Raw genomic sequence first — 20,781 nt, 5'->3', positions numbered from 1 at the left:
GTTGGGAGAAAAATGAACAGTGTAAATTTTTGGCAACATAGTAGGATCATTCCTCAAGCAGACCCGGCCTTCCCTTCGTTCAGGGTCTTCTGGGTCTGTGAACGGGCTTGAGTCTGGGATTGGATTGAGGGTCTGTGACTGTCTATTCTGGCAATTCTAGTTAGATTGCCATTCACTTGACCCAGGATTCTCCTTGTCCAGATCAAGTAAATATTTAGTAGATTTTCAATTTCACTCCTAGGTACAAGTAGCCAACACCATAAGTCCATATGAGGCAGGCTATTCTGATTACTGCTTTGACTCTGCTGTTCATTACAGGAACCACATTCACTTTGTCAATTGAATGCCGCCACTTGGCCCCTGGCACCACGGGCTCCAAGGAGCCCCATTGTAGTTAGGTGTTTTAATTCAGTTAGGGCAGTTCCCACCGTCAAATCTGACGTACGTAAAATGGCAATCATAGCAGTCTTCAAGGATGCTGCGGCTCCCTTCACAAATGTGTTCCTCACTTTTGCTGTAATACGTGTGTCCTCTGGGCACTCCATGTATGGGTCTGTGGGTCTAAACTGATAAATCCACTGTAACATGACAATTACCCTAGATCCTTGGATACCTTCTTCTACAGTATACCTAGTCAGGTCTGGCACTTCAACTTGATTTAGTGTAGGCCGCTGCATAGTCCATGCTTCAGTGAACCAACCAAATAAACTAGGAGATCCTTTCCTAACCTCTTAAGTTGAAACAACGAATAAACAATCTGTGCTTAGTTGCCCCGTATCAATAAAGTCAGATTGATCTAACTTTATGTTCCTTGCACCATTATCCCACACCCTTAATAGCCATTTCCACATGTATTCCCCAGGTTTCTGTTTGTACATATTAGAAAACTCAAGCAGTCTTTTGGAGTGTAGCATACCTCCTCCTGGATCATGCTTTGTACTTCACTTTTTGGGGCTCACTGGGCCGTAAGTCTAGTTATAGGTCTAGAAACAAAAATGGATGGTGGGGGATGTGTTCTGAGAACATTCAGCAATGTCATGGAAGGCATCTGTCTCAGGCAATCCTCCAGGCAGTGACACAGATGCCTCCCCAGGCAACAGCTCAGACAAAGGCTCTTCAGACACAACTGGGTTAATCTTATCAGTTGGGGATTTAGAGACTATTGGTTTTACTGGGGAGGGTGGCTTAGCACACAAAGATGGAGTAATCTCTTCAGATGGTAGTGAGAAGGCTGGTTCTGTTGGCAGGGGTGATTCAATGAAATTTAGGGGCTCAGTATCCTCAGCTTCCTGATTATCTGCCCATATGAACCCATCTCAAGTTTCAGGATCCCATTTCTTCCCAATCAATGCCCTCACTTTAACTTCAGACACCTCTTGAGGTTGGAAATTCAGTTGGCCTTGTAATTCAGCCACTCTTACAATAAGACTCTGGGTTTGGTTTTTGACAATATCAACTTTGTTACGACAAGAAATAAGGTTTTCTTTCAAGGCACAAGTGCAAATTTGAGGTCATTTATACAGCACTTGAGCTATGAATCTGAAGCCCTGAACTCATCTGTTTATTTCACCACTTTATCTAACGAAAGTAGGCCCAACCAACCAGCTTCATTATACTTCTCATTCTGAAAAAATCATAGAAAGTTATCAAACATGCAATCACCCAGAGCCTTGAATTTCACCAATACCTGACCTGTCGGTGGTGATATTTTGTGTATTTTCATTGCCACCTCACACCATGCATCAGCAGTGCCCTCTTTACTACGGGAAGCTAGTCATCAACATCTTTAAGACTAACCAGGCTTGAGAATCAATTTAAAAACTCATCCTTTCGGTTTTGTTTCTCAAGAACTACCCTTGGTACCAAAATGTCTTAGACTGGGTTCTCTAGAGAAGCAAAACCAGTGAAGTGTGTATGTATATAGAGAGAGAAAGATTTGTATCAAGGAAACAGCTCACACAGTTGTAGAGGCTGATAAGTCCCAAGTCTGTGAGTCAGGCTGCAGGCTTCTTCAGACTCACATAGCCGCAGGGGCTGACGAACACAAGATCGGCAGTAAGCTGGCAAGCAGCTGGCTCACGGGTTGTGGAGGCTGATGAATCCCAAGATTGGCAAATAAGTCTCTAGCTCAAGTGCCGAGAACTGGAGGTCGGATGAAAAGGACCCAGATTCAGGATCCAGAGCAAGCAAAACCCACAAGTTTTGCTAGAAAGTCTACATATATCCCATATATGCCACATCCCCAAGAAAACTCCCTTTCAACTGATGGGCTGCTCATAGCAGATCTCATCATGGAGATAATTAAATCATATCAGATCTCATTATGGAAGCGATCACATCATTACATAACTGCCAAACTACATCATAACTGCCAAACCACTGAGAATCACGGCCCAGACAAATTGGCACACAACCTTAACCATGACAACAATAGTAAAAAATTTCCTGTCAGAGGATTTTTCGTATTAACAATGTACAACTGGCAGTAACAAACACCAAGGTGCTAGGTTAACATCAAGGTTAAGGCTATGTGTCCGCTTGGCTGGGTCATGATTCTCAGTGGCTTGGAATTTATGTAATGATGTAATTTGGCAGTTATGTAATGATGTAATCAACCTCCATTTTTGTGATCTGATGTTGTTGTCCTCCATTTTCCCATAACACCGATTATGCGTAATGACCTGGTCTTTGGAACCTAATCATGTCTTTAAGTGAGGAGAAGTTGCATTTCTTTTCTATATACTGTTATTGTTAGCTGCTATTGAGTTGCCCTGACTCATGGTGACCCCTTGCACAATGGAAAAAAATGCTGCCTGGTCCTGCACCATCCTCATGATCAGTTGTTGATCGAACCAATGTAATCCATAGGGTTTTCATTTGCAGATTTTGGAAGTAGATTGCCAGGCTTTTCTTCCTCTTCCATCTTAGTCTGGAAGTTCCATGGAAACCTGTTCAGCATCACAGCAACACACAAGGCTCCACTTACAGACAGAAGGGTGGTGGCTGCACATAAGGTGCATTGAACCCTGGTCTCTGGCATTGTTGTTGTTAGGTGCAGTTGGGTCAGTTCCAACTCATAGTGACCCTATGCACAACAGAACAAAAGACTGCCTGGTCCTGCACCATCCTCACAATCATTGTTACGTTTGAGCCCATTGTTGCAGCCACTATGTCAATCCATCTCCTTGAGGGTCTTCCTCTTTTTCGCTGACCCTATACTTTTCCAAGTATGATGTCCTTCTTTAGGGACTGATCCTTCCTGATAACATGGCTAAAGTCTCACCATTCTTGCTTCTAAGGAGCATTCTGGCTGTACTTTTTCCAAAACAGATTTATTCATTCTTTTGACAGTCCATGGTAGAGTCAATATTTTTTGCTGACACCACAAATCAAAGGCGTCAATTCTTCTTCGGTCTTCCTTTCTCATGCATGTGAGGTGATTGAAAACATCATGGCTTGGGTCAGGCACACCTTAGTCCTCAAGGTGAGACATCTTTGCTTTTCAACACCCTAAAGAGGTCTTTTGCAGCAGATTTGCCCAATGTAATGTGTTGTTTGATTTCTTGACTGCTGCTTCCATGGCTGTTGATTGTCGATTCAAGTAAAATGAAATCCTTGACAACTTCAATCTTTTCTCTGTTTATCATGATGTTGCTTATTGGTCCATTTGTGAGGATTTTTGTTTTCTTTATGTTGAGGTGTAATCCATACTGAAGGCTGTGGTCTCTGATCTTCATCGTAAGTGCTTCAAGTCCTCTTCACTTTAAGCAAGCAAGATTGTGTCACCTGTATAATGCAGGTTGTTAATGAGTCTTCATCTAATCCTGATGCTCCATTCTTCTCATATAGTCCAGCTTTTTGAATTAATTTGCTCAGCATACAGATTGAATAAGTATGGTCAGAGGATACAACCCTGACGCACACCTTTCCTGACGTTAAACCACGTAGTATCCCCTTGTTCTGTTCGAACAACTGTCTCTTAATCTATGTAAAGGTTCCTCATGAACACAATTAAGTGACCTGGAATTCCCATTCTTTGAAATGTTATCCATAATTTGTTAGGATCAACACAGTCAAATACCTTTGCATAGTCAATAAAACACAGGCAAACATCTCTGGTATTCTTTGCTTTCAGCCAGGGTCCATCTGACATTAGCAATGATATCCCTGGTTCCATGCCCTCTTTCAATCCAGTTTGAACTTCTGGCAGTTCCCTGTCGATGTACTGCTGCAGCCACTTTTAAACGGTCTTTAGCAAAATTTTACTTGTGTGTGATATTAATGTTATCGTTCGATAATTTTCACATTCTGTTGGATCACCTTTCTTTAGAATAGGCATAAATATGGATGTCTTCCAGTCCGTTGGCCAGGTAGCTGCCTCCCAAATTTCTTGGCCTAGACGAATGAGCACTTTCAGTGCTGCATCCGTTTGTTGAGGCCATGCAGGTCTCCAGCAGGGAAGGTGAGAATTTTACCACTGAACCACCACTCCCCCTTTCTGTATATGGAAATACGGGTAGTCCCAGACTTATAACATATTTTAGTTATGATGAACCACACTTACGACAGCTTTTTTTTTTTTTTTAACATCTTGTTGTTAGTAATATGTACTACATAAAATGTTGCAGCTTATAATTTGGTTAAGTGCTGCAGCTGCTAACCAAAAGGTCAGCAGTTTGAATTGCCAGGCGCTCTTTGGGAACTTTATGGGGTAGTTCTACTCTGTCCTATAGGGTCGGTAATGAGTTGGAATCGACTCGATGGCAGTGGGTTTGGTTTTGATTTTTTATAATTTGCTGATGTTACCATTCTCAGATGCTCACTGGCAGATGTTCAATATTATGATTTACTGTTCATAACACTGCCATATAGCAGGCAATGATGAAAAGTTAAAAAAAAAAAAAGTATTTGACTTGCGTCTGAACCGACTCACAACAGAGTTGTTAGAACAGAGCCCCGTTGTAAGTTGGGGACTACCTGTAGTAAATCCGTGCATTACTTTTCAGAGCATTTTCACACACTAGTGTGTGGTTCTAAAATAAAACTTTTGGTGCTTTGCCAGATGGCAGTACCTGGGTGGTGTTGGGGGTGCGTACTTGCAGTACAGTGGATTGCTATTGTATAGCCTTTCTAGTCATGGTCTTGTAGCTCTTACGAGATAATTAGGTGAGACTATGCAAATAGAGTGCTTGTGGCTCACCAAGGGGATTGGACAGTTTTGCTAATGCAAATAAGGTACATGGGACCCTTGTAGGCGATTGGTCAGTTTTGCCATCCCACTAAGCTTAAAGGGAGCCAATTCCAGAGGTTGGAGGGGGACCTCACTATCATCAAGAAGAAGAGTCGGGAGTGGAGTTTGTCTTTTGGACCCAGGTCTCTGCACTGAGAACCTACTAGAGCCAGGAAACAGGGAGAGCTGTAATTCTGTAGGCAATAGCAGCATGAGACAGCAGGAACCAGGAGACTGGTGCAAGACAGCACAGTGGCCTCCCGGCCCACAGAGAGAGATGAGTGCCTTCAGGGAGGAGGCTTGCTGGTGGAGTGGGGTGCCTCCAGGCACTTGTTAGCAGAGCTAGGCTTGCCAACCCCTGGAGCTAGAGAGCTGAATGCCTTTGGGCTTCCTGGTGGAGCGGAGTGCCTTCAGGCACTTATCTGTGGAGCCAAAGACCTTTGTAACACTTGCCAGAGCAAGGGCTGAGGTCAAGAGGAAGGACCCAGGTTGAGAGTGAGGGCCCAGCAGCAGCAGCCAAGAAGAAGCCATCCTGATTGATGAACTATCTCTTGAGTTGTTCCTGTTACTTCCAAGTTGATTATAATCCTGAATTGTAACCAATCAAACCCCATAGTTGCATGTTCTGTGATTCTGTGCGACCATTGCAATGAATTACCAAACCCAGCATAGAAGTAGAGGGTGTTGTGGGAGGTATGGCTGGTGTCAGAACTGGCAAAAAGGTTGGAGAGAGGAGGTGTGTCTGACCTCCATCTTACCAGAATCAGCCTTGGGCTGAGGCTGACGATTCTCCTCCCCTCTGGTGAAGTTAGACTAGGTCTGATGCCACACCATTTTACAGTATCGATCTCAGCATTTGCTTGAGCCTGGAGCTCCTGCTTGGGAGTGGCTGTGAGGAGCACCAGTCTTTCACTGCAGACACGTGTCATTTTTTGATCAGTGACTCCTGTTGTGACTACCACCCTATTTTCACATCAAACGACTTTTGACTACTTGAAAAAAGGTCAAGGAACAGAGATGTACCTTGTAGAGAATATTCAGGAAAATATGAAGTCCTGGAAATATCTTCCTAATGCTGTGAGCTCTAAAAGCTGTTCTTCCACGAGAACTCCAGGATGTTTGGAGAAAAAGCATTGGTACGGACAACATGAATGTTGTTTTGATGTGTTTGATTTTAAAGTTCTGTGAGATTACTTTTTAAGCTGAAATCACAACTCAGTGCCTAAGTGGCCAGGCAGGTAACTTCAGAGAGTGGAGCAGCTCCAGCCTAGAGGGGCCAGCTCATGCTAGCCTGGCCACTTGTGCCACACCATCCAGTTTCTTGCCCAACAAGCTGGAAGCCCAGATTTTTATGTGAAATATCCAGATATTTAAAATCTTGCTGGGGCCAAACAAAATGACTCCTGCTTTGTAGCCACGCTGATACATGAGCCTGGACTCAGCTGCTCATTCGGTCATCAAACTTAAGAACCCAGGCCCACCTTCTCCTCCTCCCTAGCCTGGCAGCAAAGAGGCTTCCTTGCCCGCACCTGTGTCTAGGTCTCAAGTTCTTCTAGCTTCTCTGTGCTGCCGTTTTTCTGATTCGCCGTTGCCATCTGAATTCTGCCCCAGCTGGCTGGCACTGCTCGAACCAACACTGCAGTGAGCGCGTTGCTGCAGAGGGTGTGGTTGTCCTTAGCGTGCCTTCAGCTGCTGACGTCATCCTCCTCCCTAAAACAGTATTTCCTTCACTCCCTTGTCTCCTCTTCTGCCCTTCCAGGCTCTTTTCCAGGCTTCTCTCTATGCCATCTTGCAGTGCAGTGAATTACTTAATATGGCCATTCTAGCCATAGGTTTTGTAATTCCCAAAAAATGACTGGGTGAGGGCTAAGTAAATGAAGTGCCTGCGGCCCACCATGGGGATTGGCTAGCTTGCTAATAATGTAGATAAGGTGCATGGTAGCAGAACCAGGAGACTGGCAGGAGATGGCATATTGGGCTTCCCAGCCCATGGGGCGAGAAAGTTGAGCACCTTCAGGCAGGAGGCTTACTAGCTGAGTGGGATGCCTCCAGGCACTTATTGGCAGAGCTAAAAGAGCTTCGTAACACTTGCCCAAGCAGGGTAGAGGCCAGGCTGGCCCAAGAGCCCCAAGAGGCCCAAGAAGCCAAGGGTTGAGAGGCTGAGGGCAGGGAAAGTCCTGCCTGTGGGCACAGCTGAAAAGAGACTGTCCTGATTGAAGAACTGTACATTGAGCATTCCTGATCCTGAATTGTAACTTGTTATTTCCCTGATAAACCCCATAACTGTATGGTCTGTGCATTCTGTGTGGTCATTGCAACAAATTATCAAACCCAGCAGAGAAGTAGAGCGTGCTGTGGAAAGGATGGCTGGTGTAGGAATTGGTAAAAAAAAAAAAAGTTGTAGACAGGATGTATGTCTGATCTCCACCTCACAGGAATCAGTCTGGAGCTGTTGATCTTGATTCTCTTTTCCGCTTCTGAGGTTAGAGAAGGCCAGACTACACCTCTGCCACACCATTTTTACACACCTTCTAAATGCTAGAGTTCCTCAAGGCCCTACCCTAGGCCCCTTCTTTTCTCACCCCACACTCACTTCTTGGAGGAGATCATTCACAATCCCATTGCTTCAGAAACACATGTTGACTGTTCTCAGTTCTCTCTTCAGCCCAGGCCTACCATGGGCCCTGCACCATAGGGCTACTTCCTGTGCATGGGCCACACTGGTTCAACTGGGCCAAGACTGCTCCCCCTCACCAGCTTCCCACCCGTGCACCTATCTCAGAGGATACCACTGCCCCTCCCTCTGGATACTGACCCCTCACATCAAGTCCTCTATCACCTGCCCTTCAGGGTCTCTGGAATACATCCACTTCTCTCTATCTCCTCTGAGACAACATGGCCTCAGGTCACCACCACCTGTCCCCAGGACCATGGACCTGCAAGCCTCCCCTCTCCATTCTCCACGAGGTAGCCAGAGGCCACAGCCGTCTTTCTAAAGGCACAGAAGCAAACCTACCACACTGCTTCCCTGCCGAATTTCTCTGTGGTTTCCCACTGCCTGAAGGCAAGCTCTAAATTCCTTAGCTGCACTAGCACCCGTGGCTGTGTCGTCAGCTCAGACCCCATGTGTGTGCAAGTAGAACTGTGCTCCACAGGGTTTTTAATGGCTGATTTTTCAGAAGTAGGTCACCAGGCTTTTCTTCCAAGGTGCTTCTGGGTGATTTGATCTTTTGGTTACCAGCCAAGTTTGTAACTGCTTGTATTACCAGGGGCTCCCAAAACTCTTCAGCATGTGCTAACCCAAACAACCCAGTGCCATCGAGTCGATTCCAACCCATAGCGACCCTATAGGATAGAGTAGAACTGCCCCATAGTTTCCAAGGAGCGCCTGGTGGATTTGAACTGCCGACCCTCGGGCTAGCAGCTGTAGCACTTAACCACTACACCACCAGGGTTTCCTCAGCATGTGCTAAAGGCCTCCCCAAATTCCCTCTTGTCTCTAGGCCACTCCTGCACCTGGCCTCAGGGCCATTGCAGACCCAATCTGCCCTGATCTCAGCCTCCATTGGGCTTCTTGTTCCTTGGGTCTTAAGCTAGGAGTTCCTTCATCTACAAGCCTCCCTGACCACCTTTCCCAAACAGGTGCTTGCCCTCACCCCACTCCTCCAGGCCCTCGGGGCCTGCCCGCCACAGCTGGTTCAGTGTGCACTCTGCAAGGGCAGGGTCCTGCCTGTCTGTCTCTCTGTCACAAAGCAGGCGCCCAGAACTACTTTCTAGGGTCGTTTTTGGTGATTATGATGTTGGAAATGGGAAAGGCCTTAGATCTCATCAAAACCAGCCCTCTGGTGGTACTAGGGAGAAAATAGAGGCCCAGGGAAATGAGGCCTCAGTTATCCATCCCACCTGAGGGGAGGAGGCTCACACTCAAGCCTTGTCACCCAGGTCCAATACGCTGGTCACTGCCCAATGGCCAACCCCAGCTTTCCCACCTGCCAAGGCAGAGAAAGTCACTGACTTCTGACCATCTGTCAGAGAGTGTGTTGTTGGGAAGTGTGATGTGAAGGCGACCTCCCTCCACCATTAAATGCATTTCATCGTCCTCAAGCTGCCAGGCAGGTGGCAGTGGCATCCGTGGCGGTGGGAGACAGAGTCATGTGCGGTGGAGAGGAGGGACTTCCTCCCTGACCAATCTAACAGCTCAGGACCGTCTGATTTTACCTTTAATAAACCTTAAATACATAGATAACCATTTTCCCGCCCCCTGTTGATGGGGGCTGGGAGGAGATAAGAAGCAGACAAAAGAAGTACCAGTCCACCCCAGCAGGAGAGGCCAGGAAAGGGTCTGCCTTCTGAAAGGCTCTCTGGGTGGTGGGTCTTCCAAGAGGCCTGAGCTGTTCCCAGCAATGTTAACCCTTACGTTGTCCTTGTCACAGAATGCCAGAAGCGGGTGTCCCTTCCAGACGCTCCCCTCCCCAGGCAAGACAGGCTTCAGAGCGAGGTTTCTAGACCTGTGTGCAAACATGGCGGGGGGGGGGGGGCCGGGGAGGATGTCTGGGAAAGAAAGAGGCTCAGAAGAAGAGGGAGGGCTGCGCCCCTTCCTTGGCAGTGGGCCAGGCCGGGGCAGCGTCGGAGGTCGCGTGGATGGCCTCCACAGAGTGTACTCGCTGGTGCCGAACCAGGTGTGTCTTGCGGCTAAAGCTTTTGCCGCACTGTGCGCAGGAGAAAGGGCGGGAGCCCGTGTGGATGGCCTGGTGGCGGACCAGATTGGTTTTGGAGCTGAAGCTGCGAGCACAGATGGCGCAGGAGTGGGGCCGGCTGCCCGTGTGCACTGCCTGGTGGCGGACCAGGTGCGACTTGCGGCTGAAGCGGCGGCCGCATTGCCCGCAGGCGAAGGGCCTGGCGCCGCTGTGGGCCCTGGCGTGCGCCGCCAGATTGGGCCGCGAGCCGAAGAGGCGTCCGCACTGCTCGCAGGCGAAGGGCCGCTCGCCCGTGTGCACTCGCAGGTGCCGCGCCAGGTGCTGCCCGTGGGCAAAGTCGCGCCCGCAGTTCGGGCAGGAGAAGGGCCGCTCACAGGCCAAGGGCACCGGGTCGGAGGCGGGGTCCGCGGGGGTGCGCTCTCGACGGTGCGGACACTGGTGTGCAGCGAGACTCTTGCAGCCGAAGCTGAAGGCGCAGTCTGAGCCCGAGAGGGGCCGGGGGGCGAGCAGGGTCGGGGACTGAGCCTCGTGCACCCGCTGGTGCCGCGCCAGGTGCTGCCGATGCGTGAAGCTGCGGGAGCAGCGCGCGCACGGGTAGGGCCGCTCCCCGGTGTGGATGCGCTGGTGGCGGATCAGGTGCGTCTTCTTGCGGAAGCGCTTATCGCACTCCGCGCAGGGAAAGGGCCGCTCCCCCGTGTGCGTCTTCTGGTGCGCGCCCAGGTGGATCTTCTGGCTGAAGCGCTTACCGCACTCGGAACACGGGTAGGGCCGCTCACCCGTGTGCGTGCGGAGGTGGCGGGTCAGGTGCGCCTTCTTAGTGAAGCGCTTGCCGCACTCGGAACACGGGAAGGGCCGCTCCCCGCCGTGGCTGCGCTGGTGCAGCAGCAGGTGCGCGCGCTGAGCGAAGCTGCGGCCGCAGTCAGAGCAGGCTCGTGGGCCTTCGCCGCGGTGCAGCCGCAGATGCAGCCTCAAGGTCACCCGATCCCGGAAGCGCCGCTCGCACTCTCCGCAGCCAAAGGGCTTCTCAGGGTCCCAGGCCCACCTGGACAGAGCAAACCCATCCGGCGTCCCTGGCTCCAGCTTACACGTGGTGGCCAGAGGTCCCAGATCGGGTGCGGGGAGAGAGCTGGGGAGGAAGGACAGATGCTCAGGACATTCGACCTCCGCTTTGGCCTCCTGATCCTCATCCTCCACCTTCACCTTCCGAACCATCCACTGGTCCCCTGAAGAGGCACAAGGAGAGCAGTTTAAAAGGACCGGTGCCCCTGCCCACCCAGCCTGGGCTCCCCGAGGACTGCAAGGCTCCCGGGCATAACCAAACCGGAGGTCCTCCCTCAGCTGTCTTTCACTGCAGCCTGTGACCCTGGTGAGCACTCCAGGCCCTTCCAGGGCTGACAGGCTCCCAGATGGGGCACCTGGATGTTGCTCAGGCTCAGCCTTCAGGCTCCCCTCCTGGGTCACATCCCCCTTGTGGGTGCCTGGCCCACCTTTCCAGCCTACTCCTTCTAGAAGCACAGCATTTCAGGCACCTGGCGAAGCCCACAGATGGCTGCAGCTCCAGCGGGTTCAACATCAAGACTTAGACCTTCCCAACCTTCCCCAGGGACTTCACCATTAGGGCTGAGTCTCACCTGGAGGTCCTCCTAGCTCTTCCTCCAGGCAGCCCCCAGGTCCCTTAAACAACCCCCTGCTGCTGCTCCTATCATTCCAGCTTCTACAGCCAGGTGGGAAATTCCAGTTTAGGAGAAGGAGTTCTTATTTATAGGGCTTGGGGAACCAGTGAAGGTTCTCCTGACACACCTGGCTCTGGAGAAACAGAAAGGCCCCAGGGTAGGTTTCGGTGGCTTGGCTCAAGGAGCTCAGCCCCACTCTACCCCCCTACCTCTGCCCCCTTCTGACTCTGCAATGGCCCAGCCAACAGGAAAGAGCTCAGAGCCCAGCATCCAGTGTCCACCTGGAACTCCCTTCTGACATTACCCAGCAGAAGGGAGTCACTTCACCTCTTTGAGCTGCGTTTCCTAGTTTGTTTAGGTGTAAAAGTTGGACTACAGTCTCAGTTCCTAAGCCTGGTATCTCATCGTAACCTCCTGGGAAACGTCTACAAAATGTTTCTTTGGGGCCGGACCCACAAGTCTGTTCTCTCTTTTAAGCTCCCAGAGTGATTGCTGTTTGAGAATCATCGAGCATAATGATCTGAGTTTCTGTTGGCCATAAATGTCCATGACAGGCCTGAGCCTTGACTGCATTACACGGGGACATCACAATTAGATCTGCTCCAAACAACTGTCCACTTGTCATTTTATTATTCATGGTGGTTAGTTGTTGTTAGTTGCCAATGAGTCGATTCCAGCTCATGACAATCCCAAGCGTGCAGAGTAAAACTGCTCCACAGGGTTTTCAAGGTTGTAACCTTTCAGAAGCAGATCACCTGGTCTGCCTTCGAGATGCCCCTGGGTGGATTCCAACTGCTAATTTTTCTTCTAGTAGTCGAATGCATAACCATTTGTGCCACCCAAGGACTCTTTATCTTTCTCTCTCAGAGCGGTTGGAGGGTTGAAACCACCAACCTTTCAGTTAGCAACCAAGTGCTTACCCACTGTCCCACCAGGGCTCCTTAGTATCTGTATTTTTAAAAAACCAAACCAAACTCATTGCCATTAAGTCGATTCCAACTCATAGCGACCCTACAGGAAAGAGTAGAGCTGCCCCATAGGGTTTCCAGGGGTCAGCTAGTGGATTCAAACTGCTGACTTTCCAGTTAGCAGCCAAGCTCTTAACCACTGTGCCAACAGAGTATATACTATATATCGTTCTGTTGTACATAGGGTTGCTATGAATCAACTCGAAGGCAACTAACAACAACAATATACATATAGGAGCTCTGGTGGCGCAATGATTAAGCACTCGGGTGCTAATTAAAGGGCCAGAGGTTCAAACCTATCAGCAGCTCTGTGGGAGAAAAGACCTGGCGATCTGCTCCCATAAAGATTACAGACTAGGAAACCCTGTGGGTTTGTTCTACCCTGTTCTACAGGGTCACTACGAGTCAAATCGACTTGATGGCATGCAACCACATATTCTATAACATCGCCATATCATGGTGTTGTTAGGTGCTGTCAAGTCGGTTCTAACTCATAGTGACCCTACGTACAACAGAATGAAACACTGCCCGGTCCTGCACCATTCTTACAATCATTGCTATGTTTGAGCCCATTGTTGCAGCCAATGCCATAATTCAAAGGCACCAATTTTTCTTCGGTCTTCCTTATTCATTGTGTTCAGCTCTCACATGCATATGAGGTGGTTGAAAACACCCTGGCTTGGGTCAGGCACACCTTAGTCCTCAAGGTGACATCTTTGCTTTTCAACACTTCAAAGAGATCTTCTGCAGAAGATTGGCCCAATGGAATATGTTGTTTAACTTCTTAACTGCTGCTTCCGTGGGTGTTCATTGTGGATCCAAGTAAAATGAGATCCTCGACAATTTCAATCTTTTCTCCATTTATCATGTTGTTGCTTATTGGTCCAGTTGTGAGGATTTTTGTTTTCTTTATGTTGAGGTGTAATACATACTGAAGGCTGTGGTCTTTGATCTTCATCAATAAGTGCTTCAAGTCCCCTTCACTTTCAGCAAGAGAGGTTGTGTCATCTGCATCACGCGGGTTGTTAATAAGTCTTCCTCCAGTCCTGATGCCCCATTCTTCTTCATATAGTCCAGCTTCTCAGATTATTTGTTCAGAACACATATATGTATAGCTTATACTGTCTATGCATCATACTATAATACTATACTGTTTTATTTTCATTGTGCCACTCTTCCACTCAAAAACATCAATGTTGTTGTTAGCTGCCATCAAGTCAGCCCTTGACTGGTGGTGACACTAAGCACAATGGGACTGTTGTGATTCATAGGTTTTCACTGGCCGATATTCAGAAGCAGATCACCTGGTGTCAGGGATTGAATTGAGTCCCCAAAAAATATCAGTCAACTTGATTCCCAGTATTGAGTGATTGTCCACCATTTTTTCATCAGATGTGATTTTCCTCTGTGTTGTAAATCTTATCTCTATGATGTTAATAAGGCAGAAATAGAAGCAGTTATGTTAATGAGACAGGGAGTCTCTTACTGTGTCACTTTCTGTTAGCACTTTACACTTGTGACAGGCCTCTATTGTTACTGGTTCTTTAATTCTTTGTCCTAATGCATATTAGTGTCATCAAAACTAGATTTTAGCTTCTGGACCTTGTGTTCTATTTCTTTAAGTGTCCAACAAAAGTAAGATTTGCCACCATTTTTTGTCAACTACAGATGAAACACTTGACTGCACCACTTGTCACAAACCTTCACAAGCACCATGAGGTAAGCAAACTGAGGCTCCCAAAGGTAAGGTAGCCTATGGCAGATAGCTCAGCTAGTAGGTGGGAAACAAGGGTCTATACCAGGTCTGGGTGAAGCTGGAGTCCACCTCTTCCCACTATAGCCAGCACACTCTGTACATAAACCTGTTGCCATCAAGTCAAATTCTGACTCATGATGACCCTATAGGACAGGGTAGAACTGCTGTGACCTTTTCAGAAGTGAACTGCCACATTGCTCTACCACGGAGACCTTTTGGTTAGCAGCCAACCATTTAACCACTGCACCACCAGGGCATAGGAGCGTACATTAAAAAAACACACCAAAAAACCATTGCCATCGAGTGGATTCCAACTAGTAGCAACCCTGCAGGACAGAGCAGAACTGCTCCATAGGGTTTCCAAGGCGTGGTTGGTAGATTCTTGCCGACCTTTTGGTTAGCAGCCAAATGCTTAACCACTGCACCACCAGGGCCCCGAGGAGGAACTAGATAAGGGCTGTTGACTAAAATGACACCAATCAGGCAAACAGTGATAGGGATGGTGGTGAAGGAAGGAAGTGATGGTCAGGCTGAGATGAGGGAATCAACTGTTTGGTGCCTGGATGTGGGTGTGATAGGTCCAGACAGCAGATGTGGAGTACCTGGGTGTAGAAATGTGGGATCTGGGCAAGAGGGCATGTCTGGGGAGAGACAGCGGAAGGTTATCAGTGCCATTTATCTTCCTGGAAATCGTGATTCCTGTAGTCAATAAGCATGTTGATAAAGATGGGGTGGGAATAAGGGGGGAAATTCAGATTACAGAGATTCTTTGGTGGTCCCTGCCTCTCTGATTCCCATTGTCTAGGAATCTATGCTCCCTTGGGAGTGGAGCTGAACAGCAGGAGGAGGAGCCTGAAGGGAGCAGTTCTTCTGTTGCTGGGCTCCTGACTCCACCTGGTACAGGGAGTGGGGAAACTCACCTAGGCAGGAACCCTCAGACTCAGCCTTCGGTGGTGGTGGTGGTGGTGGGCCCGCCCACCCTCCTCCACAGGGAGTCTCTCCTTGTTCTGTGTGAGCAGCCCGATCGGCCCTGGGAGCCTTGTGCCCTGGCAGAGAATAGGATACCTCAAGGACTGAGAGCCATCGTATCTGGATTGGAGGTGGGGCCTTCCCCACCAGCCAGGATCTGCCCCCATCACACCTGCAGGCTATACCCCACTGACCAGCTGGCCTCAGGCTCCCAGGCAGGGAGGCTCCCGAGGCTGTGCAGGCAGAAGAACTTCTGAAGTGTGTGTGACGGAGAAGCAGGGAAGGGCCCCTGAGGCTTACCCAAGGCTCCAGAGGGCTGGCAACCCCCAGCCCCAAGGCTATCACAGAGGCTGACAGAAGCAGAATGAGGCACCTCCTGCTTGGGTGATCCACTCTGTAGCTCTATGCTGGGAGCCTTTCTCTCAGTATCTGCTGGGCTGCCTCCCTCGCCCCTCCAAACCTGGTCACAGCTCACCTCCCCAGGGGGCCCACCTCCCCAAGGGGCCCACCCACCTGAAGCCCACTCTTACTACCCTGTGTAGCAGTAAAATGTGCCTGCCTTTCAGGGCAGCTCAGGTCCTCCCCTGCCTTAACTACTCCTGCCCCTGCCCTAGCACTTACTCTCTAACAGGATTTATCAGTTATTTTACATCTGTGCTTTGCTTACTGTCTCCCTCACTAGCATGAAGCTCCTCAAAGGCAAGGATCTTTGCTTATTTGGTCACTGAAATGTTCCAGACACCTAGAACTGCACGTAGTGAGTGCTCAGATATTTGGCAAAGGAAGGAAGACTCCTCCCACCTACTTACCTGAGCAGGTACCCAGCCCTCTGTCTTCCCTGGCAGGGGACATCTGCTCCTGGGCACCACAGGACCCTTCCCCAGACTCACTCTGGGCGGCTGTTGCTGGCTGTCCCATGGAAAACCCTGTTACAGGTGGAAGGAGGGGTCCAGGTGAAGCCCCCCACCCCCATGCAGAATCGGGATCAGGGATGGGGTCTTCTCCTCTCACCCCACCCAAGAGCCTTCCCAGCCTACTCCAGAAGGACAGTGTCCCCAGCAGCATGGACAAGGGACAGCTCAAGTTCCCTAGCAGCCAGCCAGGTGTCAGCCAGTCCCCAGAATCCCGGGCAGGAGAAGGGAGAGGCACCTGGTAAGAAACACACCCACACATACCCCCCACATCCACACAGAAGGGCGAGGTGCCTGGTGAGAACCACACACATGCACACACACATGCATACTCACACGCACAGAAGGGAAAGGTCCCCACTGAGAACCACTCACAGGTGTGTGCACACACATGTGAGCGTACTCACACAAAAGAAGGGAGAGGTCCCCCGTGAGAAACACACACTTGCATGCACAGACACACATACACATATTCACATGCACAGAAGGAAAAGGTGCCCGGTGAGAACCACACACACATACACACACTCACAAACACACACATACAGTAGGGAAAGGTGCCCGGTGAGAACCACGCACACACACACACACACACACAGAAGGGAAAGGTGCCCGGTGAGAGCCACGCACACATGCACACTCACACACACATACAGAAGGGAAAGGTGCCCAGTGAGAACCACACACACATACACACACTCACAAACACACACATACAGTAGGGAAAGGTGCCCCATGAGAACCACACACACATACACACTCATGCACACACAGAAGGGAGATGTGTCTGGTGAAAACCCCACACACATGCACACTCACACACACATAGAAGGGAGAGGTGTCTGGTGGAAACCACACACACATGCACACTCACACATACACACAGAAGGGAAAGGTGCCCGGTGAGAACCACACACACATGCACACTCACACACACACAGAAGGGAGAGATGTCTGGTGAGAACCACACACATGCACACTCACACACAGAGAAGGGAAAGGTGCCCAGTGAGAACCACACACACGTGCACACTCATGCACACACACAGAAGGGAAAGGTGCCCAGTGAGAGCCACATACATGTGCATGCACACACACATACATGTGCAAACACACACAGAAGGGAGGGGCACCCAGTGAGAACCACACACACACACACTCACACACACAGAAGGGAAAGGTGTCTGGTGAAAACCATGCACACTCACACACACACAAAGGGAAAGGTGCCCGGTGAGAACCACACTCATGCACACACACACAGCAGGGAAAGGTGCCTGGTGAGAACCACACAAACATACACACTCACACACACACAGAAGGGTGAGGTGTCTGGTGAAAACCACACACACATGCACACTCACACACACATATAGAAGGGAGAGGTGTCTGGTGAAAACCATGCACACTCACACACACACACAGAAGGGAAAGGTGCCCGGTGAGAACCACACTCATGCACACACACAGAAGGGAAAGGTGCCCAGTGAGAACAACACTCACACACACACACAGAAGGGAAAGGTGCCCGGTGAGAACCACACTCACGCACACACACAGAAGGGAAAGGTGCCCGGTGAGAACCACACTCACGCACACACACAGAAGGGAAAGGTGCCCGGTGAGAACAACACTCACACACACACACAGAAGGGAAAGGTGCCCAGTGAGAACAACACTCACACACACACACAGAAGGGAAAGGTGCCCGGTGAGAACAACACACACACACACACAGAAGGGAAAGGTGCCCGGTGAGAGCAACACTCACACACACACACAGAAGGGAAAGGTGCCCGGTGAGAACAACACTCACACACACACACACAGCAGGGAAAGGTGCCTGGTGAGAACCACACAAACATACACACTCACACACACACAGAAGGGAGAGGTGTCTGGTGAAGACCACACACACACACATATAGAAGGGAGAGGTGTCTGGTGAAAACCATTCACACTCACACACACACACAGAAGGGAAAGGTGCCCGGTGAGAGCCACACTCACGCACACACACAGAAGGGAAAGGTGCCTGGTGAGAACCACACAAACATACACACTCACACACACACAGAAGGGAGAGGTGTCTGGTGAAAACCACACACACATGCACACTCACACACACATATAGAAGGGAGAGGTGTCTGGTGAAAACCATGCACACTCACACACACACACAGAAGGGAAAGGTGCCCGGTGAGAACCACACACATGTGCATACACACACACACAGAAGGGAGGGGCACCCAGTGAGAACCACACACATGTTCGCACAATCCAGACTTATGCCAGGTCTAAGGTGTCCGGAAGGCCTCTGGGCTCCCCTTCTGCTGGCTGCTGAGTTGTGGGAAGGCAGAAAGCTGGGCAGCCCCGTCCTTGCACCCCAGATCTCTGACTCAGGCTCACCCAGGGGGCTGAGGGCCTCAGAGGGCTGTCTCATGGTGGCCGGGCAACTCCTTCCAGGGACAGCCAAGCCTGGGGAAGAGATACTGGTATTCGGTCTTCCCAGGACACAGCCCAAAGGCGGTGTCCCCAGGTACACAGGAGGGAAATGAGGAGGAGTGGATTCAGAAATCGAAGAGACCTCTGAAGGTGGCCACGGAGAAGCCCTGAAGTCGTTGGTGTGGTCCCATTGCCCCCCGTCCCCGTGTCTTTGTTTGGAGAAGTCCAGGAACCCATAGATTCTCTGGGGAGAAGGGGCTTCATCTTCCAGGCCCTCCAGGAGCTGGAGAAACAGGGTCCAGCAAGAAGCAGGGGATGTGGGGTCACCATTGGGCAACTTGTGGGGAAGGCCAGGAGGGGGGTCCCCGCTGAGGGTGGGAAATGACTTTTCTGCCTCAAACCACCCCTCCCCCAGGGCTCTCCCCCAGCCGGGGCTGCTGCCTTCCCCTGCGCCTCTCCCCGGCCCGCTCCCATTGCCCCGCCCCCCCAGCAGGCTCCCCTATCCCGTCTCTCCAGCAGCCGCCCCTCAGCGGGTCCCCTCTCCCGCAGCTAACTGCCCTCCCAACCCCCTGCCCCGCCCCGCGGCCCCGCCCAGCTGCTGGCGCCCCCTCCCTGGCCGCCCCCCAGCCGCCGCCTCCCTTGACCCCGCTCTCCAGGCAGTCTCGCTGGCAGCGCTCCCGCCTCCCTCCCCTCCCCGGGCTCTGGGCCGCCTTCCCTTCTTCCCCCCTCCTGGCTCTCCCTTCCCTCCCCCTCCCTTCCTCTCTCCTCCTCTTTTCCTTCCTCCCCTCCCTCCCCCTCGCTGCCTTTCTCCCCCACTCTGCTCTCCCCTCCTCCCCTCTCCGGTTTCCTTCCTTCTCCTTGGCTCTGCTCCTCTCGGTTCCCTCCCCCTCCCCGTCCCCTCCCCTCCCCCATGTCTTCCCCCTCCCCCCGAAGCCCGGCTGCGGCTCCCTTCCCCCCTGCCTCCCCAGCAGGCTCCGACTTCCCCTCCCCCTCCCTTCGTCCCCTCCCCCCTCAGTCTGCTCCCCCAAGCTGCCCCCTTGTTCCCTTGTCCCCAGCCGGGGGTGTAAAGCTCCCCGCTCGTTCTAGACCCCCTCTCGGGCCTTGTTCTCCGGCCCCTGCCTCGTCTGGAAACCCCTTTCTCCTCCCCACACCTTCCCCATTTCTGCTCTCCACTGACTTCCTCCCCTCCCCGCCAAGTTTTCTTCAGGACCAGACCCCTCCCCTCCCACCTCCCGCCTCCGTTTGTCCTCAGCCCCTCAGCGCGGAGATTCACCACCTGCCTGGGAGCCCCCAGCCCTGCCCCGGGGCTCACCTGTCGCCAGCGCGCCCCACTCCCGCCCGGCCCAACCGCCCCACCCCCGCGGCCCCGCGTTTCCTTCCCTTCGCCCTCGCTCCCCTCCTCCCCCCTCTCGTGAGACCCCTCTACTTCTCCTCGCGACCTTCCCTCTCCTTTCTGCAGACTGTCCCCTGCCTCCTCCCCCAGCCCCGCCCCGCCCCAGCCCCTGCGCTCCCCCGCGCCCGCTCCGGCCCGGTGCCCCTCGGCTCCCAGCGCCCTACCCAGGCTGTCACGGCGGAGCGGACAGGCGTGCGGTGTCAGGGGGCGCGGAGCCGTCTGCATCCCAGAGGCCCTGGCCCCACCTGGCCGGACGTCCGCGTCTCCCGCGGGACCCAGGCGCCAGGCCTCCCGCCCCGCGGTGCCTGCTCGCCACGCTGCTCGGGTGCTGACTCCAGGCACAGCCGACGGACTGACAGCTCCGAAACTTCGCGGGAGGGAGAGGAAAAGACGGGAGGGGCCGAGGAAGCGGGAGGGGTGGTGGGGAGGGCGGGTCTCCGGGACCGGATCGCCGAGGGCGGAGCGGGCGAGGTCGGCAGGTGACCCCTAGATGGACGACGCCCACGAGTGGGTGCTGGAGCCGGGAGCTGGGGGGCTGGCGCGCGGGGGTGGGGAGGGAAGCCGGGAGGAGGGTCGGGGCTGCGAGGGAGGGAGGGGTCCAGGCACCGCGAGGAGGAGCCTGGTAGAGGTGGAGGGCGGGCAGAGGGACGGGGGAGAGGGGGGGACGCAATCTGCGCGAGGGTCAGTGTCGCGGGCTTTGAATGGCGTGCGCCCGTCTAGGTGTCCGCGCCATAGGTCC

At 51.9% G+C, this 20,781-nt stretch overlaps 1 protein-coding gene across 9 annotated transcripts; it reads right to left on the bottom strand.

The window, feature by feature from the left end:
- Positions 1 to 6,975: 6,975 nt before the first annotated feature.
- On the bottom strand, positions 6,976 to 20,305 carry ZNF467 (zinc finger protein 467). Of its 9 annotated transcripts, XM_064289569.1 has the most exons (6): positions 20,207 to 20,301; positions 18,792 to 18,932; positions 18,614 to 18,682; positions 16,103 to 16,219; positions 15,245 to 15,370; positions 9,157 to 11,150 (listed from the first exon to the last, which is right to left on the bottom strand). In XM_064289569.1, exons 2-6 carry the CDS (start codon positions 18,838 to 18,840, stop codon positions 9,799 to 9,801), a joined length of 1,713 nt encoding a protein of 570 aa, XP_064145639.1. In that variant the 5' UTR covers positions 18,841 to 18,932; positions 20,207 to 20,301; the 3' UTR covers positions 9,157 to 9,798. The 9 variants fall into 9 exon arrangements, with proteins under 9 accessions (XP_064145641.1, XP_064145639.1, XP_064145638.1 ...); XM_064289568.1 differs by lacking the exon at positions 18,792 to 18,932 and having other exon boundaries at positions 20,207 to 20,305; XM_064289572.1 differs by lacking the exon at positions 18,792 to 18,932 and having other exon boundaries at positions 18,472 to 18,682; positions 20,207 to 20,259.
- Between the last annotated feature and the right edge of the window lie 476 nt (positions 20,306 to 20,781).

Source organism: Loxodonta africana, chromosome 8 (assembly GCF_030014295.1).
Source record: "Loxodonta africana isolate mLoxAfr1 chromosome 8, mLoxAfr1.hap2, whole genome shotgun sequence".
NCBI classification, from domain to species: Eukaryota; Metazoa; Chordata; class Mammalia; order Proboscidea; family Elephantidae; genus Loxodonta; species Loxodonta africana.
Note: the sequence above shows the minus strand (reverse complement) of the source record. Positions and strands in the feature narration are given on the sequence as shown.

Excerpts from the sequence above, each read along its gene's own strand:
- ZNF467 (XM_064289568.1), bottom strand. The coding sequence starts at position 20,267 with ATGCAGACGGCTCCGCGCCCCCTGACACCGCACGCCTGTCCGCTCCGC. Across the intron at positions 18,683-20,206 it reads GCTCCGCCGTGACAGCCTGG|GCTTGGCTGTCCCTGGAAGG; the intron begins GTAGGGCGCTGG and ends TCTCTTCCCCAG. Across the intron at positions 11,151-15,244 it reads GTCTGAGGGTTCCTGCCTAG|GGGACCAGTGGATGGTTCGG; the intron begins GTGAGTTTCCCC and ends GTGCCTCTTCAG.